Genomic DNA, 23,213 nt, shown 5'->3' with positions numbered 1-23,213 from the left:
ACAGACTGCTACCGCCCCAGTGTGCACGACTGCAGTCCCTGGACTGGACTGGTTCCACTACGGTCTCCAAACCCCCTTTTAGCATGTGTTATGCTGTTAAAGGACACAATCCCGAACAGTGCATAACAAGTACTCCCACAAACATGCCGTGTGTTAATAGGGCGGTAAGTACTATTGACGAACTCCACAAAGGCCCTTGGAGCAGCTGACCTGCCCTACAACTTTCTACTCTTATCCCCTTCGGAGCTCCAGTTCGCCTCCTCTTTCCCTGGTGATCGTGGGCACACCAGACCATCACCAGGAGAAAACTCCTTACCCCAATAGGCCTGGCGCTCGCCTGTGATAGTTACCAAATTGGCTGGTCCACCTCTGTGTCATATATAGACAGTAAGAATGTCTGTATAGACTGCCGGCAGACTGTTCCAAAAATGCTGAGAATTAATTTCTCAAAAGACATTTAAAAACCTTTTAAATATATTTTTTTAAAGAATTAACCTCTGACAGCAGTTGCACGAGTGGCATCACGTACCTAAAATATTTTGCATTGTAATCGACAGATTCTCCTGAGGCAGCACTGCGACCATGTTTTTTTTCGCGTTTTCTTTATTTATATTTAAAAAAGCAACTTTAAGTTTTTCATCATCAGTCAGTCGTGATCAGGTCACTTGCGATAGGGAAGCAGGGAGTCCGCGTATACACAGCCAAGTATCTGCGTGGAAGTAGCCATTTTGGCTCAGGAAAGCACGCACTCTTCTGCAGTTCAGGCTTCTCACGAACACGGCTTGTTTACTTGACGAGGCCTTTGACACAGTAACGGAAAACCCGCCTAAAACAGAGCAACTATCATTGGCTGCTAGCAACGTCAGTCAAATGGCACCGAGCAAACACAAATCGTGTTTTCTGACCTCCTTCGCAACATCAAAGGCGGGTTCTACGACTAGAGAGTCGCCCATTGATTGGCCGGTAGAGAAGTCTATCAACCATGTGATATAGCAAGACGCTGTCTTTGGATTGGTTGCTATAATTGTCCATCAACTTCACGTTTCAAGACGCTTTTTGTGGATCGGCTAGCGTCAGCGTCAATCAGTCCTTCTGTGCTAGGTAGGCGCGTTCCTATGATTGGTGACCTGCGTTGTCAGTCATTGTGTCGCTGCCGACTCGTCTCTCGGTTGCTCGGTGTCGGAGAGTCTGGGGATTGGCCTGGGGCGTGCAGTGGGCGGGGCGGTTCTGCGCCCGCTCCGGTATGAGGCAAAAGTGTCGTCATGAGCGGTAAGTATCTTCGGCGGGCGCGAGGGGGGAGGCGGGGCTGGGGGCACGCTTCCGGTGCAAGGGAGTGTAAGGAGGTACCGATGGGGCGGGGCCCGGAGGGGATGTAGGCCGCTAGTAGGCGGGACTGGAAGGGTGTGGTCCCGGCGGCTCATCCCATGGGAGGCCCAAAATAAGAGTAGCGTGTACCCCCATGCCATATAACAAATCACGGAGTTTATCCTGTTAGGGGGAAATCAGGGAACCTTATAACAGTATCCCCAGGAAACTCCCGCCGATCCTTCAAGGCTATCTAGGTACTGAATACCTGCAGGATGAGTGCAATTCCCGATGCCACCCACCAAATTTACATAGATACAGGGTGTTCACACCAATTTGAGTTTACACTCCAAACAAAAAGTTTATCTGGAACTACTGATCTAAGTATTTTGACAGGCACTAGCTAACTCGGGACTTTTTAATTGCAAAGCCAGTCAACGTGCGATTGATTCACCTCTTCTGGTACTACGCTCCTGACGGAATACGTGCGCATCCTTTTAAGTCCATAGAGTTTAGAACCCGCACCATTCCAAGATAAAGGCAGATCATACTTCCTCCTCCACCCCTTGCTGCTAAGGCTATGTAACTAGGCCCAGCGAGAGCCTATGGAAATATCTCATAACTAGTAACAGCGAAAAGCCACAGTGGCTATCCCGATTACCGCTGTGCGGGTAATGTTGTTTACTGTTGGGACCTCAGGTACCATAGCTCTCCAATCAAGTAAATCCATTTGTTCACAAGGTATAAAGGAAATGTACGAATTTACAATATCCAGCTACGCTTTTAGATACTTAACGCACTAATAGTTTTTTCTTCAAGTTTAACCTCAATGTGCACTTTCGTCAGCAACCAGCTGCAGCAGTTCCCGCTAGTGATAGCCATAAGAAACAGACATCGCAGTAGACCGATTAGAACTATGTTAATTGGAATGCACTCTAAAATTGTGTAGTCAAATAATTATTCTTTAAGTTTACACATAAATCAACCATTGCAGACCCAATCTAAACCTGATTTGTATACAATGTTTTGTCTACAAGGGGTTTCCAATCTTTTCCTGTAGTGAGAGCTTCTTATGATTATTGAAAATCATTGTGAGCTACTTACTGAATGAATGCTGAACAACTCGCACATTGTTACCAGATATACCCATCGTCATTGACTTTAAGCCTATTGTCCATAGATTCGGAAACTATTGTTTGAACAAAATACTTTGACTAGGATCAGAATAATAGGGCTGCCATGTGTGTCTGAAAGCGTGTGTGTATGAATCTGATATATTGTATGGGTAAGTGAAAGCCTGTGTCCTTTCAACAAAGGATCTACCTTATGCCATATGTGGCACCGTTACATATATAATACAAACATATAATATATATATATATTTTTTAAAGTGTAGAAAAATGCTCATAATATGGAACATATTGATGCACTATAAATTTCTCTCATTCAGTTAAACTTATGGCACAGTGTCTGCTGGACACTGGGAATAAAGGGCCGCCTGTTTAGAAATGCATTACTTTGAAATGGGAGAAAATTAAAATGAAGAATTAAGTTAATTATTAAGGTAACTTTTCATTTTAATTTTATCCCATTTAACAGCATTCAGAAACATTATTTTGGTCACAGCTCCAATATTGAGTTGACAATGACTTTTATTTAAGAATTTACTACCTCAGTGCATCAGTTGTTGACCTTTGTGCCCCGGCCTGCCTGACTGACTACTGCTCATTATTAGGCCCTGCTGTCTGCAGCCTGATAATAATGTAGCATAAACACAGCCTTCCCTTAACTTTGAAAGGAAAATTTGGCCTTGTCCTTATTTAATAATTAAGACATGGCTGTAATTGACTGGCTGGACACATCTGGTCTACATCGATGAAATTAACACACATCTACAAGACAGTGATATGGATGGCATGGAAAAGTCTTTTAGGTGGACATTGGTTTTGTCATTGGAAAGGTAGCGCATAATCTGTTGTATAGTCTTGAAAAAGTTCATATGCAGAAAAAATGCTGTGTTGACTGGTTATTTGTATTCAGATGGAACAATAAAATAAATGATTCGCAAATTGGAGGTTTAAGAAATTTTTAAATAGATTTGATAAAAGCATAATGAAAAGGAATATATATTTAAAGATATGAGCTTACCATTTTACAGTGCTTTCCAGTATACCAAGTTGTAATAAAAAATATACGTGTCCTAAAATGATGAACAACACGCGTGAGAAGAGAATGTGGCATAATGGCCAGAGCTGCCAACATTGGAACTGGGGGACCTGATCCGAGTCTCTGCTTCAGCTCAATGTCCTGTGATTCTGGGCAAATCACTTAATCTCCCCATGCCTACAAAAAAGTAAAAAGCAAATGTGTCCTCATGTAATGTAGCTAGTGCTCTTATAACCTGCATTGTCCCCTGCATTGTTGACACTAGATTGGTATCGTAGCTCCGCTTTAGGGATTGCGCGCTGAGCATTATTACTTATTCATTTTGCAGCGATTTCTGAACTGTGTATTGTTGTTTGTGTTAGCGCTCTGTGGCCGCAGCATTATTCAACTGTTAGCGCTCTCACCCGGTGCCCTTAGAGAGCGCGCTGCTGCTTCTGGCTGTGCTTTAAAGGATTGCTGGCATTGTTTCCTAAGTTTCGTTTTGAGGCTCCACCACCATCTTGTTTGTTGTGCTTTCCCCTGACACGCCTCCCCGAGACCGCCTCCCAGCTGACCCTCCCATGTTCCGCCCCCCTCCACTCACCATTTATGACATGTCCCAACGCGCAGTGTCCACGCGCTGCGGCCGCGCCGAAGGTGCGCCAAAGGTAAGCCCGTCCGCGCCTGGACCGCGCCCAGCGCCAGTCCCCCTGGCCCCCGTACCACCCACCACACACACCCGCATTACATACGACGCCTCCACCCTCTTAGCCCTAAACCCCGGCCGTCACCCCAACTGCGCCCAAGCCGCTCCTGGACACACCCATGGACCCTTCACTTGCAACTCCTGCAAGTATGACGGCACCAAGACCAACTCCTCATCCACTAACACCAAACAGAGATCTGACACCAACCACCTAAAATGCATCCTGCTCAACACCCGCTCGGTCCACAGACACGCCATCGACCTTTGGAATCTACTAGACACCATCTCTCCGGACGTCGCCTTCCTAACAGAAACATGGATGAACGCCTCCTCAGCCCCAGACATCACCGTCGCCATCCCGGAAGGCTACAAGATCATCCGAAAAGACCGCACCTACCAAACAGGAGGAGGCATCGCTATCGTCCATAAGAATTCCATCCGCATCTCAACCAGCTCTGACGTCAACCTCGCTACCGCCGAACACCTTCACTTCCAGATCCACACCGACCCCAAGACCACACTCAGAGGCACCCTCCTCTACAGGCCACCAGGACCCCGTGCACAATTCAGTGAAGACATCACTGACTTTATCACCCCACACGCCCTCCCCTCCGAGGACTACATTCTATTGGGAGACCTCAATTTTCACCTGGAAAAGAGCAACACCACCACCCTTCTGGACAATCTCGCCAACCTCGGACTCAGACAACTTGTCAATACCCCCACTCACTACGCAGGTCACACACTCGACCCCATCTTCACCTCCAGCAAACATATCTCCTTCACTCACACCACAGCTCTCCATTGGACGGACCACAGCTGCGTTCACTTTATCTACAAAAAGACCACAACCCACAACCATCCTCAACCTACTCTGCGAAGAAACTGGAATAAAATCACCATTGACCAGATCTCCTCATCACTTCTTCAATACCCCCCTACCCACTCTTCGAACCCCCAACCAAGCAGCCATTAACCTCACTCAATGGCTAACCAACAGCGCCGACAACCTAGCACCCTTGAAAAAAAACGTCAAATCAAATTAGGCAGCAAAAACGCCCCCTGGTTCAACGATGATCTTAAGAAATCCAAGAAACTCTGTCGCTCCCTTGAGAAGGGCTGGAAAAAGGACCCAAACACCAGCACCAGGGACGCCTTCAAAAACGCCACCCGCATACACCACCAACTGATCCGGACTGCCAAGAAAGCCGCATTCAAAGACCGACTAGACAACAACGCCCACAACAGCAAGGAATTATTCAACATCGTTAAAGAGTTTACCAACCCCACTGCCAACTCCAACGACATCACTCCCTCTCAAACCCTTTGCGACTCCCTAGCTTCGTTCTTCCACGACAAAATTGCAGACATCCACAACAGCTTCGACAACCAACCCGGAGACCAACCCACCCAACCTTCTGCCGTACCTTCACCCCCCCTGAACATCCTTAATGACTGGAACCCAATCTCCACTGAGGACACCATCCGCCTGATGAACTCCATCCACTCAGGATCCCCCACAGACCCATGCCCTCACCACATCTTCAACAAAGCAGATTCCATCATAGCACCACACCTCCGAGACGTCATCAACTGCTCCCTCAACTCCGCCACCTTCCCTGAAAGCTGGAAACACGCCGAACTCAGCGCACTTCTGAAAAAACCCACAGCTGACCCCACCGAACTCAAAAACTACCGACCCATCTCGATCCTTCCATTCCCGGCCAAAGTCATCGAGAAAGCCGTCAACAGCCAGCTCGCCGCCTTCCTTGAAACAAACAAATCCCTGGACTCCTCACAGTCCGGTTTCCGAGCCAAACACAGCACCGAGACCGCCCTCATCGCAGCAACAGACGACATTCGAACTCTACTGGACAATGGAGACACAGTCGCCCTCATCCTCCTCAGCAGCCTTCGACACGGTCTGTCATAGCACCCTGTTACAACGCCTCAGAAACATCGGAATCCAAGGAAAAGAACTGGAATGGATCACCTCGTTCCTTGCCGGAAGAACTCAGAGAGTCCGCCTGCCACCATTCAAGTCAGAGGCCACTGAAGTCATTTGCGGCGTGCCACAAGGATCTTCACTCAGCCCCACCCTCTTCAACGTATACATGAGCCCCCCTCGCGACCATCGCACGACAACACAACCTCAACATCATCTCCTACGCTGATGACACTCAACTGATCCTCTCACTCACCAAAGACCCCAACACCGCCAAAACCAACCTACATGAAGGAATGAAAGAAATGGCCGAGTGGATGAAACGCAGCCGTCTGAAACTGAATTCAGACAAAACAGAAGTCCTTATCTTAGGTACCTCCCCCTCCGCCTGGGACGACTCTTGGTGGCCAGAGGCCCTTGGAAAAGCACCCATCCCGACGAATCACGCACGGAACCTGGGCGTCATCCTGGATTCCTCACTCTCAATGACCAGACAAGTCAACGCCGTTTCATCATCTTGCTTCAACATTCTTCGCATGCTCAAAAAAACATTTCGCTGGATCCCCACCGAAACTAGAAAAACGGTCACCCACGCACTAGTTACAAGCCGCCTGGACTACGGAAACACCCTATACGCCGGTACCACCGCAAAACTTCAGAAAAAACTCCAACGCATCCAGAACGCATCAGCCAGACTCATACTAGACATTCCGCGTAAAGACCACATTTCTGATCACCTGAAAAACCTCCACTGGCTCCCCGTCAATAAGAGGATAACATTCCGCCTCCTAACCCACGCACACAAAGCACTTTACGAACTTGGACCCGAATGCCTCAACACACGACTTTCCTTCTACACCCCCTCCCGCCAACTACGCTCTTCCAACCAAGCCATTGCCGCTGTACCTCGCATCAACAAAACCACCATGGGAGGAAGATCCTTCTCCTACCTGGCGGCTAAAACCTGGAACTCACTTCCCATTCACCTTCGCCTCACTCAGAACCACCTAGCATTCAGAAAGCAACTTAAAACCTGGATATTCGACAAGTAAATCCCACCCTTCTTCAAGCGCCTTGAGACCCTCTGGGTATGTAGCGCGCTATATAAATTATCTGACTTGACTTGACTTGACATAAAGTGCCCCAATACCTTCAGGTCGAGTTTTCTCTATATAAAACTTTCACACAAAATAAAGACAAAACCAGAAATTCCCAGCAGCCCCCTAGACGACTTTGAAAGAGCTTGTGCGCTAGCTCTTTAATGCAATGACTCTCTACTATGCTCTGCTTCCTTTCAGCTAGGGTTGCGCTACATAGATCCTGCATACATACATACCCAGGGGTCTACACTGTCTATTGTGCAGAGACTACATGACCTGACAGCTATTGGCTCTACTAAGTGATTGGGATAGAAAGGATGTTACAAATCAGGTGTTATATTATCTGTTTAACCTCTCCTGATTTCTTCACTATCCAGGGGAAAAAGCTCAGTGGGTTTAAGATTAGAATCTATCAGAAATCTCACAAAATATACCCGGAAGAGAAATAGTAAGACGCCAATGTCAAATTCCAGTAACTAACATGGGTTCAGCAGTAAACAACCGGGTATGGCTAGAGAGAAGGTCATTGGTAGCGGCAGGTACAGCTCTAGGCGTGTTATTTACACTACATTAGGCTACCAGCTTTGTGAACAGTTTTGTTACTCCATGTACAGCTGCTGGTGATGGTTAATTTACGGGGTTCATACCTCATAAATACGTTTTGGTACAACTTTTCAGAGGATGAGATGCATTCCCTGGAATGCCGGGCTTTAAATCACGTTCCTTATGGTGTTGTACATGATATATGTGGTACCACAGTGTGAATGGGGGAGATGTTAGGGGTCAACAGTCACTGCAGACTTAGCATGAGTTTCTCTCTGATGGAACAACAATGTCTTTCTTCTGCTCTGTAAGGTAAATGTCTTTGAATCTGTAACAGCTGTTTACAAAGTGAAATGTAAGTATAATTGCAGTTTGGGGAAACACCCTTTACCATGCAGCCACTACCATAATGTGCCTTTACAAAAAAGTCACTGCCCCTGACTTTACCATGCGTTCCTTTACCATGCAAGTCGTTGCAATGACTTGCTTTGGACTGTTTTTTGTATTTTGTGTCCAACACTTGCCCTATTGTTACATAGACTGGAGTTGAAATAGTAAATTATACTATTCCAAAGTCCAGTGCCACCCTAAGGCAAGTCGTTGTAAAGACTTGCGTGGGAAAGGAACGCTTAAGTAACGTCACAACTGTGTTGTATAGGCATGCATGTAGGGTTCCATCATATAACCGCTATATGCAGGGATGTGGAATTCCTATAGCCCGACGCCCAGGACATATTGTCAAGGGCAACAAGTTTTCGTGTATATTTTGTCCTTGGAACAAGTAGGCCCAACCCCATGCAGCACAAACCCTTTGGCTGCCGGTTTTCAGTACCACATTATGGATCAGGGAAGGGCACTGTCTGCAGTTAAGAAATATTTTTGTCCATATGTTAATGCTGTTCAAACTTGTATTTATGGTTAATTATTATTCATTGAAAGCCTTCATTATTAGGGTGAGCGCTCTAAGTAAATGTTGTAAGCTCTAACTGCACTATGGCAGTGGTTCCAGTTTAAAAATGTGCACACACGTTTTCAAAGTTTAGCAATATGAGGCTATGTATAATGCTCCCAAAATGCGTTCTGATTTGATGCAAATATTTGCAAAAGCTTGAAAGCAAGATTGATGATTCTTTGCTTTCAAAATAAAAGGTTCCTAAAAAAAATGAAAGCAGCAAAAAACATTTCACTAAACTACTGTAAAATTTCAGGTACCATTTCTTAGCAGCACCATTTAGCAACAGTAGCTACTGGCACTGAACAAAACTACTTTGTGTGCAGATATGCTCCTTGTGAAAGAGCAGAATGCTGACAGCTGATACAGAGATAGAGAGACTGAATTTTAATAAACACAAAAGGTCATGGTCAACGACAGACCAAATTAAGGGACCAATTATTAAAGAAAGTCTCAAAAGTGCACCCTTGGTATATGTCCTGGCATTAAGTGCAGCTATACGGCTTTCGTGAATTCCCAAAAAGTAGGACAAGAAATAGTACTCCTAGAAAATATTTGTGAACTGCATTTTATCATGAGCAAATTTGCATGTGTAGATTTGTTCATGCACAAATCTGAGTGTTTGCTACTTCACTTTCCCTCCAACTACTTTTATCCCAACTTTGGAAAAAGGTTTATTTCTTCCATTGTCAGGAGTACATTTCCAACATTTCTCAGTATGGGAAAAGCTTAGAGAGGCATTGTTGAAAACCATTATAACATGCAAGTTAGTAGATTTTCACAGACTCAAAAGGGCATTCTAACCCTGGAACTATTGCTTACCACTGCCCTCAGCCCAAGTATGTAGATCTGCGAAAACGTGGCAACAAAAGGGGATTGCAAGTATTCAAACAGCACTATGGTATGAGCCCTTGCATAATCAGAAAGGCTATACCAGAGCTCTTACATAATGAGATTGCTGCCATAATTTGTCGCCACACTACATGGCACCAAAGGGACACGTGGATTTTGTTATAGGACAAGTAGATATATGAAGCAACTTGCCCCTTGGACAAGTAGATATTTTATTAAATTCCACACCCTTGTATATAGATATCAGTCATCTTCCCACTTCCTGTTCTGCAGGTATTTGGACATTATCTTTGATAAAGCACACAAAGGAACTGACTAACAAATGTGCAGGCAAGGGGAATTCGTATCTCCCGACGCCCGAGACATCTAGATTTCTTGAAAGGCCAAGAAGTTTTAATGTCTGTTTTGTCCGAAGGGCAAGTAGACCGTGCACTATAGTAAATCGAGACACTTGACTGAAAACAAAGTGCTTTATATGAGAGCCAGTTACATTACACAAGGATGCCTATTTTTTTTCTGTAGGCACGGGGAGATTAAAAGTTTTGCCTGGACTCATAGGATGTTGAACAGAGACTGAGAATCGAACCTGGTTCCCCAGCTCCCAAGTCGGCCGCTTGATTAAGTTGAAATTGGCAGGTTCATACAGAAATTGCACAGCGCTGTCAGCTAAGAGGTTTTTGTCTTTCTCCACAAAGCTTTCATGCGACTTCCGGGCTCCTCTTCTGGCTCTTTCAATCCTTAGAGCAAGAGGGAAACATGATGCAGCTTCTGCAGTCCGAGAACAGCCACAGCATTGGCGAGTAAGAGCCTGGGGACCCTCCTCTCACTGGGCTCTCTGTTCACCCTTCTAATGTGCTGCCCCTGGGCCTCTCAGATACAGCCCCCAGGTCGCTCCCCACTCACTCGCATTTGCCTCCAGCAATGAAGTAATTCACGGGCCCCTCCCTTCGCACATTGCTTTCCCTCTTCACTTATTTGGTGCCAGTGCACATCACTGCTTCTGTGCCTCACCTCCAGTCCCTGCTCCGTGCCCCTGGGGCTCTCCTGTTTCAACTAGGGTGTACATTAAAACTCCGGCCGGTACTTCCGTTTCCATTCGCCTCACATTTCACCCGGTGCCTGCACTATGCTTTTTTTCTTTCCTCGTAGCTTATCTGGTCCTGCCTCTTGCTAGTGCCTTTCGAGCCTTAATTTCAATTAAAAAACGTTACCAAAACCTTGCGCATAAAATTATCAGGGACTTAACATGCTTTTGTGTGCAGCAGTAAGAATGACTTTAGGGAAGCACTGGGGCGCTAAACTAGGGGTGATCCCTTCTATTGCCAGGACAAAAGGCATCCATTTACAATATCTGTTGCGGGATTGGGGACCTCAGACCCTCACAGGGACTAAAGCTCTAGTCTCACTGAACACAGTCATGCCCACAGGCATCCCAATATCACACATTTTATCTCATTTATAGCAAGCAAGTCTCAGAAAGCTCTTTTTGACCTTGCTGCCCCTGCAAACAGTATCAAAATTCTGGTCAAACCACTAGCTCCTATGCTGTTTAGAAAGATATAGTTGTTTAAGGTATCGCTTAGTACAAGGGGTTAACCCTTATCTAAGCACAACCAATCCTGGAAGATTAGGACAGGAGGACCATGAAAATGTAACACTTGCCCAGGATCACACAATGTGGTTAAGTAGTTGTGATTAGAGGCTTCGTGCCCTCCCGTGGCAGCCGATAATTAAGCCACATTTCCATAAGAGCCTGGTGCATTGTGTGCCTACATAAGGCAAAAATGTACTTCAAATGTACTGGGAGGGGTAAATAGTTAAAACAGCATGTACGGCAGGATAGTGCGTTTATGCAGTGCACAGAAACACGCTTCTTCAAAATAGATAGGAAAGTAAACTGGGTTGAGATGGTAATGCAAGTGATTCCAAAGAAATCTGCCTCTAGAGCCCCGGATTCTCTTTCACAGCTACATCTTCCAATGAAGCTGAACATGAAATGCCACCACAGATCCAAGGTTTTTACTCCCAGGCAGTCAATAAGCGCGTTTTTTGTGCTGGAAAGTAATCACATGCAAAACAAGTAAATACACTACATGGAAAAGTTCCAGTTAGAAGTTGCTTAAAGCAAAAACAGCTAACTTTGCTAACCTCTCAGGAGAGGTAGTAGAAGCAATTGAATGTGTACATATGCTGTGTGCCAGCCGGCATAAATTACTAAAGTACCAACTATAAAACCTGCTTTACTTGCTACGTAACCCCCCAACCACCTCAAGCTATGTCAGCCACCCTTTCCTTCTACTGTTTACAGTGTCATTTTTCGAATTCCTTGTTCAACTCATCTCTTTTCCCTTGCTGTGTCTAAAGTCTCTGCCATTGGTCCAGTTTCCCACTGGGACCCAGTCTTGGTCCCATGCGGTATTTCTTACCCAATCAAAGTCCCCTTTCTTTTCTTGCTTTTTATCTAGATCCTTATACATCTTTAGCCAACTTTTGCTCCCTTCCTTTGCTCTCTAACTACCAGAGTAAAACCACTATCCCTCCATTTCCATGTCCTGATGCCCTCCCTTCTCTTTCTGCCCTCTGCCATCCATTTAGTTCCCTGTCTTTCTCATCTCCCTTTTCTGTTAAACACCAAACCATTGAAGGACTGGACTATTTAAGGCCCAGCGGTGCCAGGGAACAACACCTAAAACCTTCGTGGGATACCTGTTCTGGCGCACTAAAGACAGAGACACGGGAGACTTCCTTCGGCGTCAAAGATCAGCGTTTATTACTGCAGGGATGCAAAAGTCATGAGAAGTACAACAGAGTGTAGGTTCCAAGAGTCTGCTTCAAATTGTATTTGTGGGTCGCTCTCTTTTATACAAGATCTTGTCATTGCACAATATGTAAGCAAAAGGTTACAGCTCAGTTCCCACAGTAAAATTCAAAAGGATCGCTTTCATGTATTCAGAACCCCGTAACATAATTACATTAACATCACCAGTTCCAACTGTAAAAGCACATCTTCCCACCATTAGGTACATTCCACTTGAGTTGTAAATAAGCAAGAGAAAGAGACAAGAACAGCTGCAGGGAAGTCAGACAACAGGGGGGAGAGAGTGTGAGGATAATATTGGATGCGTAATCGTAGCTTAAAAGGGCTTGATCCCAGCACGTGCGAGGCTGAAACAATAGACCGGCACGGCAGAATCACCTTCGAGCGGAGGCAACTGCTTTAGCAGTGTCCTCCCCCTACTCATAAAAGACGCATGAAAAGGCATATGCTTCTTCCGTGAAGCTTGGGAACAAAAGGTCACGATGCGGACAGTTGCCTGTTCGCTGACTACGTGAGGGCAAGAAACAAAATGGATGCCGTATCTAAAATGGAACCCGAGGGTTCATTGGAAAAACCTGTAAATGAGACGAACTCTTCTGAGTAGCATGGCGATACCGCGTACACTTACTAAACTCGTCATTTACGGTTCATAGATACCACACTCGTCCATATTCGGCGATGCCCAAAACGTCGTAACGATTTTCACGGAACCTCAGACGCTCCTTTTGCCCTCATGTAGGCAAGAACTAGTCGAAGTCGGAGTCAATCTCGATTCTCATCAGATCATTCAGATGTTGTTGGAACATAATTCTATCCATCAATGCCTCTTTGGTAACAGATGGCCTTCTTATACACGTTGTAGCACAAAGGCCACATAAGGCAGGACCACACTGTACACAAAGACAACACGTGAACAGAAACGTCACAACAACCCCTATAACCATGAGAATCTTCCAACCCCAAGTCGACATTAGATTCCAAAACCATCCTAGAAGCGTCCAATCTCCCTCGTCCACGTGTATGGACTCCGAGATTTTGTGCAACTTGGAGATGGCTTGATAAACCGTTGGAGCGTTATCCGGTATGAATATGCAGCAGCTCGAATGGATGACTTTGCACACACCACCTCTATCTGCTAGAACAATGTCTAGAACCATACGGTTCTGTAACGTCATAAGCCTATCTGCTTGAAGCTCTGCTGTCAGATTACCAAGGGCGCTTGCAGTTATGTTAGCGGTTGACTCTACTACACGAGTTAACTGTCTCAGATTTCTGCTATTGACCATAGGGCCCCAAAACGGTAGAAAACCCTTGAAGAAGTCTCCTGCTTCTTGACCGGAAGTATCCTCTTTACTAATGACGCCTCTCACAACTCTGATTTTGTGATAGTCGGCAGCAACAGTGAAAGTCGGGGGCAAGAGATTTGCAATATAGCAGGTACCTGAGAAGTCATGAGGTAACCACGTATATGCTCGGTCATAACATACAAAATAGGTACCCTTGGCAGTCAGAAAGACAGGGGAAGAGAGCATCGGTAGAACGTAAGTATCCACACAAGCACTCTTCCCAAGCTGGGCTCTTGGATTTCGGCCACAACCTTGCAGACAAAAGTGGCCTAGGTGAGGTACAATCCAGATCGGAGATGAGCTTTTAAGCTGCCTATCACCCACTGATATACTATACTCAGCCTCACTAAGGTACTTATAGGCCTGCACTCCCTCCTCTGGGATGAGCGAAGCATCAAAAATGTCTCTATCTAGATCAGCCATCGCTATCGCCAGAGACTTATGGTACGGGCCAGGACCAAAGCTTGCTGAGCGTGGCTCTCGATGGGGGTAGGAATCTAGTGCACTACGGAACATGATTTGGAATGCCCGAGCTGACCCTTGGGGGCTGTACGGAAGAACCAAATATGGGATACCCCTGTCCATGGTATGTGGCATTAGCCCACACACCCAACAATTTGTAGTATTTACCACCAACTGATGCTGATGCAAAAGTTGCACAAAGGAATTGTTTCTAAATTCCGCACGTCTGACTTGCTCATGTTGGGGCAGTAGGTGAAAAGAATGTGGAGAAACAGTAGAGACGAAATTTAGATCGTGAGAAGGAGAGGTAGGTAAGGCAGAAGGCAGTAATGATTGAAAACCAAAATATACTCCACCCACCAGCAGCATAGAAACAGTTAGGAACAACATGAAAACCTGTAATAAAAAACATTTTGTTCGAAATGTGCTGTACAATTTAGATCTTTGCGCCGTCTTTTCCTCTAGCTTCGACAGCTTGGAGAACTCCATCCTCTAACAACCGTCCGCAACGTTCTTGACGCACTTCGTTCTGAGTAGCGATTATCAATTCCCAGGAGTTCCCAGAAATCGACAAAAGAAATTGACCTAATGTCAATAACTGCTAAACAGAAAGAAGTACCCGCGCGGCCCTACGGCCAACCCAGATGGCAGGTTTTAATCAGTTAAATAATACATTTTACATACATCTCCTAGCTGTTCTGGAAAAGAAATACATACATAATAAAATGTCCACAATGGTCAAGGCAAAATGTGAGGGGGTATTTTGAAATCAAAATAATAAAAAAATGTATTCATCTTTATTGCGTGTACGAAGAAAGTATCGGTTTCTTCCGGGTCGAGTCTGATCTTCAAACAGTGGATTGGATGGAGAAAGAGTGTTCGTTTGTTCAGGCAATTGTTCAGTACTTGAATTCTCAAATGATGAAGGAAAGGAAATTGTTTGAGAGGAATCAACAGGGGTGTCAGATAAAACTGAAGTGTTCCCTATGGGCTGAGCTTCGCTAAATGGGACAAAATGCTGGGGAACGTCAGTTTCAGACGAGGAAAAACCTTTACGTATCCATGTGTCTGCCGGCAGAGGAAGCGGAACCTTCTTGGTGTGGGTGGCATGCACCCAGTGTTTTCGTCCCTCCAGCCGAACCGCCGTCCTCGTGGCTAGTAGCACCTGGAAGGGTCCCACAAATCTCGGCTCAAGGTGACGTTTTCATCCGAAATTACGGGTGAGGACCCAGTCCCCTGGTTGGAGCCGATGACCAGGAACCTCTGTTTGTGACGGCAGAGCCTCAAAGACCTGTTGATGAATCAAACTCAATTTAGCAGTCAGATCATATAGATAATCAATCAACATTGGATATTCAAGTCTGTTAAACTCTTTAGGCCTCGGAACCCCCCAAATGTTCGCAGGACGGCCGAACACAATCTCATATGGGCTAAGCCCTACTCGAGAGTGTACAGTAGCCCTGGTCGATAAGAGAGCTAGAGGCAAAGCGTCGGGCCATGATAAACCAGTCGTTGCCTGGATTTTAGCAAGCTTCAATTTCAGGGTGCCATTATATCCTTCCACCAAACCTGCTGACTGAGGATGATTAGCACTATGAAATTTCTGGGATATTCCTAAACCACGACACACACTCTTCATCACACTTCCCACAAACTCACTTCCGTTGTCCGACCATACAATCCGAGGCATGCCGTACCTGGGGAAATACTCTTTGAGCAGAATTTTAGCTGTGGATAGAGCAGTATTATCCTTAAGAGGGTAAGCCTCAATCCATCTGGAGAATGCGCATACTACGACCAAAAAATACTTCAAATTGTTGCATCTCTCCATATGGATGAAGTCCAATTGGATAACTTCGAAAGGACATGTAGGAGGGGCAAAATGACCAGGTGGAGTGGGGGTGCCCTTACCGGGATTATGCATCAAACATACCATGCAATTCTTAACCACTCTCTCTGCACATTTAGTAATCCCATCATTCTTCCATACAGGAGACAATAACTTGCATATGCCCTTCGAGCTAATATGTGCTGTGCCATGGGCCATTGTAACAACAGCAAGCACATATGCATCCGGTAACATCCATCTCTGTTTCTCTGACAAGTCAACCCAACATCCATTCTCGTCTAACTTTCCCGTGCTTTCTTTCCACTTAGTCTTTTCCATTTCAGTGGCCTCATTCTGTATTTCCTTCACACTTTCAACTGTGTCCTCACACATGCTAGTCTCGGCTGGCCATCTTACCGAATTCGCAACGTACATTCGATTTGTCAGATCTCTAGCTGTCTCTTTAGCAGTTTCGTCTGCAAACGCATTACCATGACCAACATCATCTGTCACTTTTCGGTGCGCACTACATTTAATTATGGCCACCTGCTTAGGCAATGTAAGTGCATCTAAAAGGTCATTCACAAGCTGTCCATGCTGAATCTTCGTACCATGCGACGTAAAAAATCCTCTTTCTTTCCACAATCGCCCAAAACTATGTGCCACACCAAAAGCATACTGACTGTCTGTAAACACATTCACCCGTTTTCCTCTAGACAACACACACGCTCTCGTCAAGGCAATCAACTCAGCTGCCTGAGCCGAGTTCTGACTCAATCTCGCAGTTTCCACAATCGTACTCAACGTCACTACAGCATACGCAGTCGTCACATCACCATTCGGTAACTTAAAACAGGAACCATCAACATACAAAGTACCATCGGGATCTACCAATGGAGTATCTTTTAGGTCAATACGACCCTTCGTTTCTTCTTCAGTTCTCAGATAACAGTCATGTGGTGCTACATCACTTGACTCCGTGTTGATCGGCAATAATGTTGCTGGATTCAACACATTACACCGTTTTATCCGTATGTGACTAGCCAGTAACGTCAGCTCATACCCAGACAACCTTGCGCTCGTCAAATGTTGAGTTTTCGTTCGGTTCAAAAGAGTGTCAACTGCATGCGGAACCTTCACCGTAAGCATATTATCCATGACCAGACCTGCGGACTGTCGAATGGACGCCGCAGCTGCCGCTGTTGCTCTTAAACAACTCGGCAAAGCTCTAGCTACTGGGTCTAAGGTCGAAGAAAAATATGCGCATGGGCGCTGTTTGTCACCAAATTGTTGCGCCAGAACACTCAACGCACAACCATCCCTCTCGTGAACGTACAGTGTAAATGGCTTACTGTAATCAGGAGTACCTAACACAGGAGCCGAACACAACGCATCACGTAATTCAGAAAAACCTTTTTGACACTCTTCAGTCCATGGCAAAGGAGTCGGAACATCCTTGCAGGTGAGAGCTAACAATGGTTTCGCCAATAGTGAAAAATTTGGACTCCATTGTCTGCAGTATGACGTGATACCTAGAAAGGCACGTACATCTCTCTGAGTTCTTGGCACAGTCATTTGGGTAATCGCTGCAATTCTCTCTGGGGTCAACCTTCTCCCTTCTTTTGACAATAAGTGACCTAAGTAGGTTACTTCTTGGCAACAATATTGCAGCTTGGAAGGTGACACCTTGTGATGTAAGTCACATAAATGCCGCAACAACGATACTGTAGCAGTTCTACAAATATCTTCGGTATCAGCAGCTACCAACAGGTCGTCAACGTACTGAATCAAGGCTGCGCCTGCCGGTAATACAAATGAATCAAGTTGACTTTTAAGGGCTTGACTGTAGATCGACGGACTCTCACAATAGCCCTGTGGTGCACGTTTCAGTCTAAAACTGCGACCACCTAATGAGAATCCGAATAGGTCTCTGCTTTCCTCAGCAATCGGGGAACCAAAGAAAGCATTCTTTAGGTCGATCACCGTGAACCAGGAGGCAGACGCTGGAATCAGGGTCAACAAAGTCGTGATATCAGGGAACACGGGGAACTGTGGAATCACGATTTTATTTACTTCTCTCAAATCGATTATGAAACGGTACACAGGAGGTTTAGATGGATCAGTTCGTTTTAAAATGGGTAACACAGGACTATTACACACATTTCCCCGAGTTTCTTCAACGACGTCCTTTTCGATCAGATCGTGTACAATCGTTAATAGCGCCCGTTCTCCCTCAATGGAGATACGATACTGAGGTATACGTGGCAATCGCACATTTGGTTTCAGCTTGATCATATAAGGTGGGATGTCCAAGAGACCCACGTCATTGGGACCTGTGGCCCATAGAGACGCAGGAAGGGAGCTCAATTCCGGCGGGAGTTTATCGATCGACAAGTACATAGGAGAGATTACTCTCCGACCTAATGTAAGCTCCACTCCTTCAGGAGAGCAATACAATGTCGCATATAACCGTTTTAACAAATCCAAGCCCAGAAGATTCTCACCACAACCAGTAGATAAAATCAATGGAGCCTCCAGCTCACGAGGGCCAATTGTAAGGGGTAAAGGGCTAGAGACAGGATTGCTAACAGGGGCGCCAGAGAATCCAACGGAAACATTTGTTAAGCCGGACAAAGGTGCGCCAGGGAGTTTCGAATGCATGATGGAACTTTTCGTCGCACCAGTGTCTAACAGAAAAGGCTCAACTACGCCAGATGTAGCAACTGCGACGTAAGGCCCACTCTGATCAACCGGAACTGATACTACTCCCTCTCTCTGTCGGTGGCTGTCCTAGTAACGATCGTTTACAACAGTCTCATGTTCAACGTAATAGTCGTCCGCATAATACTGCGCTGATTTATCGGACCTTACATTTCGCTGGTCAAAACAATTAATCGCGTCCGAGGACGTATTAGGGCGCTCAGTCTGATTTTGGAAGGTACCGCGGCCTCTACCTCGAGATGCTTGTTGAGGACCACCACGACCCCCTCGTGCCGATACACCATTAAGGCGATCACGTAAAGCCGGACAATCATATTTTATATGTCCCTCTCTTCTACAATATGCACACTGGTTATACCCAAGCATAGATCTGAAGTCAGAGGAGTCAGGACGTGACTATTCTGGAGGATTGCGATTGTGGTCTATATTGCTGTTGCGAATCATTTTGATTTGAACGTGGAGGATACGCTTGCTGCAACAAAACCTTCGTTTTGAGCTCCTTCGTTTTCTTATCTACACGATCACTTTCTTCTTTTTCCCTATTCTCATAATATTGAGCCGTCGCTAATATCTGTGCAGTGGTTGAAACAGCCCATGCACTTTCTGAATTCTTCAATTTGTTGCATAGTTCAGGTAACAAATTTAACACGAACTTATCAACGAATAACCGCTGACCTCCCTCAGTGCTCATATCCTGACCACTATGATCGACAAATGCTTCCTCGAACCTAGTAAAGAAGTCCGAGACACTCTCGTCTTTCTTTTGCTTACAAGCTGATAATTTATCCCAGTTCACCCTCATCGCTGGCATGAGAGTTTTCATAAGTGTAATTATTCTCTGAGGTAGATCCGTAATTAACTGCTCAGGCTTAGCCCCACCAACTTGTCGGCCATCAGCTGCTATTAGTGCAGCCCAATCACCGCCTAACTCATTCGCATGATTTTCCTGACGAATTTTCGCCCAAACCGGTTGTGGCACAACATTACCGAACAGCATGTCGATGTCGACAAGGTTCATAATAGTAGCATCTACCAATTGGGACAACTCCTTATAGTAACCCGCCGGATTCTTGCGTGGATCAGGCAAAGATTGTTTCACCTGCAAGACTTCTGATCGCTTCCATGGGAGGTGTATCCAAACTCTTTGGAAATGTGGAAGAATCGGAGGATTAGCAGCAGGAGCACCTGGCATGTATACTGGCGGAACTTCTCTCATGGGATACTGACCAGGAGCCGCTTTCCAAGTTTCTAAGTCGTCATCATTAAATGACACGCGAGAAGGCACTGTGGATCTAAAGGATAACAATCGCTCTAAGGCACGTCGTACATCGTCACCTACAATCATACCGCTCGAAAATTGACTGAAGTTCAATCATATCGGGCGGTACGTTATCTAAATTGTCATTATACCATTCTTCCCTCAAAAAGTTACACATTTCTTCGAACACGAATCTCTGTGTCGGCTCATTAAACTGAGAAAACGTCTCGAAAACCATGCGTGGAGGGTAGTTGGCAGGATGTCTTATCCACCTATGTGCCATTGTCACTAACGTCTCTTTTTCCCTTCCACTAGGGATCTGACTCCGTCTTTGGGGAGTTTCAGAAGTATCGGATGGAAATAACTGACCAGAAAGCGGTGAATAAAGGGTAGCAACAGTGTTAGGGATACGATTACGAACAGAAGGAGAAAGTAGAACAGGAGCCACAACGTTTGAAGTGACGGCAGACACAGAAGAAGCAGGCAAGATAGTCGGGGTGGCAGGGACAAGAGGCTAAGAAGGTACAGGCAAAGGAGCAGTAGGAATAGAGACAGGTGGTGGGACAAAAGTAGGACCAACAACGGGCTGACCCGCAGCCGCCGGAACAACAGGAGGGACAACAGGAGGAACAACAGGCGGAACTACAGGAGGAACTACAGGGGCTGTAGCACCCTGTGCACAAGGAGGTGGCGATTTCATCAAATACGCTAACAAGGGATCCTCCTTTAAATCCTCTTCTTTCTTATCCTGACTAGTTGGTAAAACCGGATAACATTTGTTATCCTCATGTGATGCAGTCTAGTGGAAACTTCTATTTCTTTTTCTTCTTTATCTCGCTGACATTGTTGTACAACTTGCATTATCGGAACGATACCTTCTCTTCGATTCTTTTTAAACTGTTTGATTTCTTTCTGCTTGGCCTCTTTACGCCACAACCGAAAGGAATCAAACATAGCTGGCCTAGCTTTCTTTTTAAACAATTTAGCTTCAAGATTATCTAAAATCGCAAGTTCAAAACTTCCGTGCGGTGGCCAACTAAGGACACCATCTTTTTTCGTGTAACGGACCCAATATTTATTATATATAATAGGGCCCACACCATGTCGACTATAGAGCTCATATATCGGAGTTCCAACTGGAGGTATCGGACACGAGTCCTCCAACCGGGAATCCTTGTTGCAACATTTAAAGAAACCAAGAAAACCACTATGGCTAGGCATCGTGCACACTAACCTAGTATCAAACTTCAAGGGTTACCGAAGTACTGAATCTTCGTGAAAGACAAAACCCTCGGTTTTTGGCAATTGCAACTGTCAAATAACAACTAAGAACCAACAACTAAGAACCACAAATGCAATGGAACCATGCAAACAACAAAGGTTCAACAAGCTGAAACAACAACTAAGGACTGGGAGCGACCCACAAATACTTAACTGAGAGCTTCAATTGCGTCACCAGGAAGGCCCGTCTATCGTCTCGCTGTACGAAAGGTCTACGCCAGGCGTCGAAAACAGGTCGACAGTCAGGGCATCGGTCCGTCGCAGCCGTCAGGAGGCGGGAATCTTCGCGGGAAAAATCTTCGGACCACTTATTTCGACAACAGGATCGATGAAGCGGGGTGCACCTTTTCCTCGGAGATTTCACACGAAGTTTCTCACAATCGTCAGGCTTTGGACCGGTACCGCCGATGTCGCCCCACGTTGGGCGCCAACTGAAGGACTGGACTATTTAAGGCCCAGCGGTGCCAGGGAACAACACCTAAAACCTTCGTGGGATACCTGTTCTGGCGCACTAAAGACAGAGACACGGGAGACTTCCTTCGGCGTCAAAGATCAGCGTTTATTACTGCAGGGATGCAAAAGTCATGAGAAGTACAACAGAGTGTAGGTTCCAAGAGTCTGCTTCAAATTGTATTTGTGGGTCGCTCTCTTTTATACAAGATCTTGTCATTGCACAATATGTAAGCAAAAGGTTACAGCTCAGTTCCCACAGTAAAATTCAAAAGGATCGCTTTCATGTATTCAGAACCCCGGAACATAATTACATTAACATCACCAGTTCCAACTGTAAAAGCACATCTTCCCACCATTAGGTACATTCCACTTGAGTTGTAAATAAGCAAGAGAAAGAGACAAGAACAGCTGCAGGGAAGTCAGACAACAGGGAGGAGAGAGTGTGAGGATAATATTGGATGCGTAATCGTAGCTTAAAAGGGCTTGATCCCAGCACGTGCGAGGCTGAAACAATAGACCGGCACGGCAGAATCACCTTCGAGCGGAGGCAACTGCTTTAGCAGTGTCCTCCCCCTACTCATAAAAGACGCATGAAAAGGCATATGCTTCTTCCGTGAAGCTTGGGAACAAAAGGTCACGATGCGGACAGTTGCCTGTTCGCTGACTACGTGAGGGCAAGAAACAAAATGGATGCCGTATCTAAAATGGAACCCGAGGGTTCATTGGAAAAACCTGTAAATGAGACGAACTCTTCTGAGTAGCATGGCGATACCGCGTACACTTACTAAACTCGTCATTTACGGTTCATAGATACCACACTCGTCCATATTCGGCGATGCCCAAAACGTCGTAACGATTTTCACGGAACCTCACCATCTCTCTCTTCTTTAAAAATCAGCACAACCCTAGCTTTGTTGTATTTCCTCCCCTGAAACCATAAGTGGTTCTTTCTTTAACACCTCTCCCATCTTTAGCTGTGAACTAATGGGCCATCAGTGGTTCCCACTTTAACCCCAGCCTAAGGGCATCACTGCCTTCCTCTGCAACTCCCCCTTCCTCCTGCCCACCCCGTTACATCACTGCCACCATGTGTAACTCCTCCCTCAGGACATCACTGCTTCCCTCTGTAACTCTCCCTGCACACTCCCGATTCATCACTGGATCTCCATATAACCTCTTGGTCATCACTGACTCCCACTGTAACACCTGTTCCATCTCTAGAGCCTATGCAATACTGATGTGAATGTTTGTAAATGTTGTTACCTTTGTCATACATGTGATGGAAGGGTTTCCCATGTTCTGGTGACGGGGCAAGCCTAAAACAAGTTACACTTAGAGGACGCTGACCGGTGCTTCCTTTTAAACTTCTTGTGTACAGTGCACCGATGCAACACTTGCCTCAGTAGTCTGTATTGGCTTGTTCTCTGGCTGCTGTCCTAAGGGAGACACCTACGGATTTGTGAAGTATTAATCACATACTGGGGACGTTATTATCAAT

General features: G+C 45.7%; 1 protein-coding gene across 1 annotated transcript in view; it reads left to right on the top strand.

The window, feature by feature from the left end:
- The first annotated feature begins 1,058 nt into the window (after window positions 1–1,058).
- SP2 (Sp2 transcription factor) overlaps window positions 1,059–23,213 on the top strand; it is a 188,581-nt gene continuing 166,426 nt past the window's right edge. The window contains exon 1 of the mRNA XM_078645580.1: window positions 1,059–1,269. Coding sequence (XP_078501706.1) covers window positions 1,263–1,269 — 7 coding nt within the window. The 5' untranslated portion in view covers window positions 1,059–1,262. The remainder of the gene's footprint in view (window positions 1,270–23,213) is intronic.

This window comes from Lissotriton helveticus, chromosome 5_1, assembly GCF_964261635.1.
Source record: "Lissotriton helveticus chromosome 5_1, aLisHel1.1, whole genome shotgun sequence".
Taxonomy (NCBI): Eukaryota; Metazoa; Chordata; class Amphibia; order Caudata; family Salamandridae; genus Lissotriton; species Lissotriton helveticus.
Note: the sequence above shows the minus strand (reverse complement) of the source record. Positions and strands in the feature narration are given on the sequence as shown.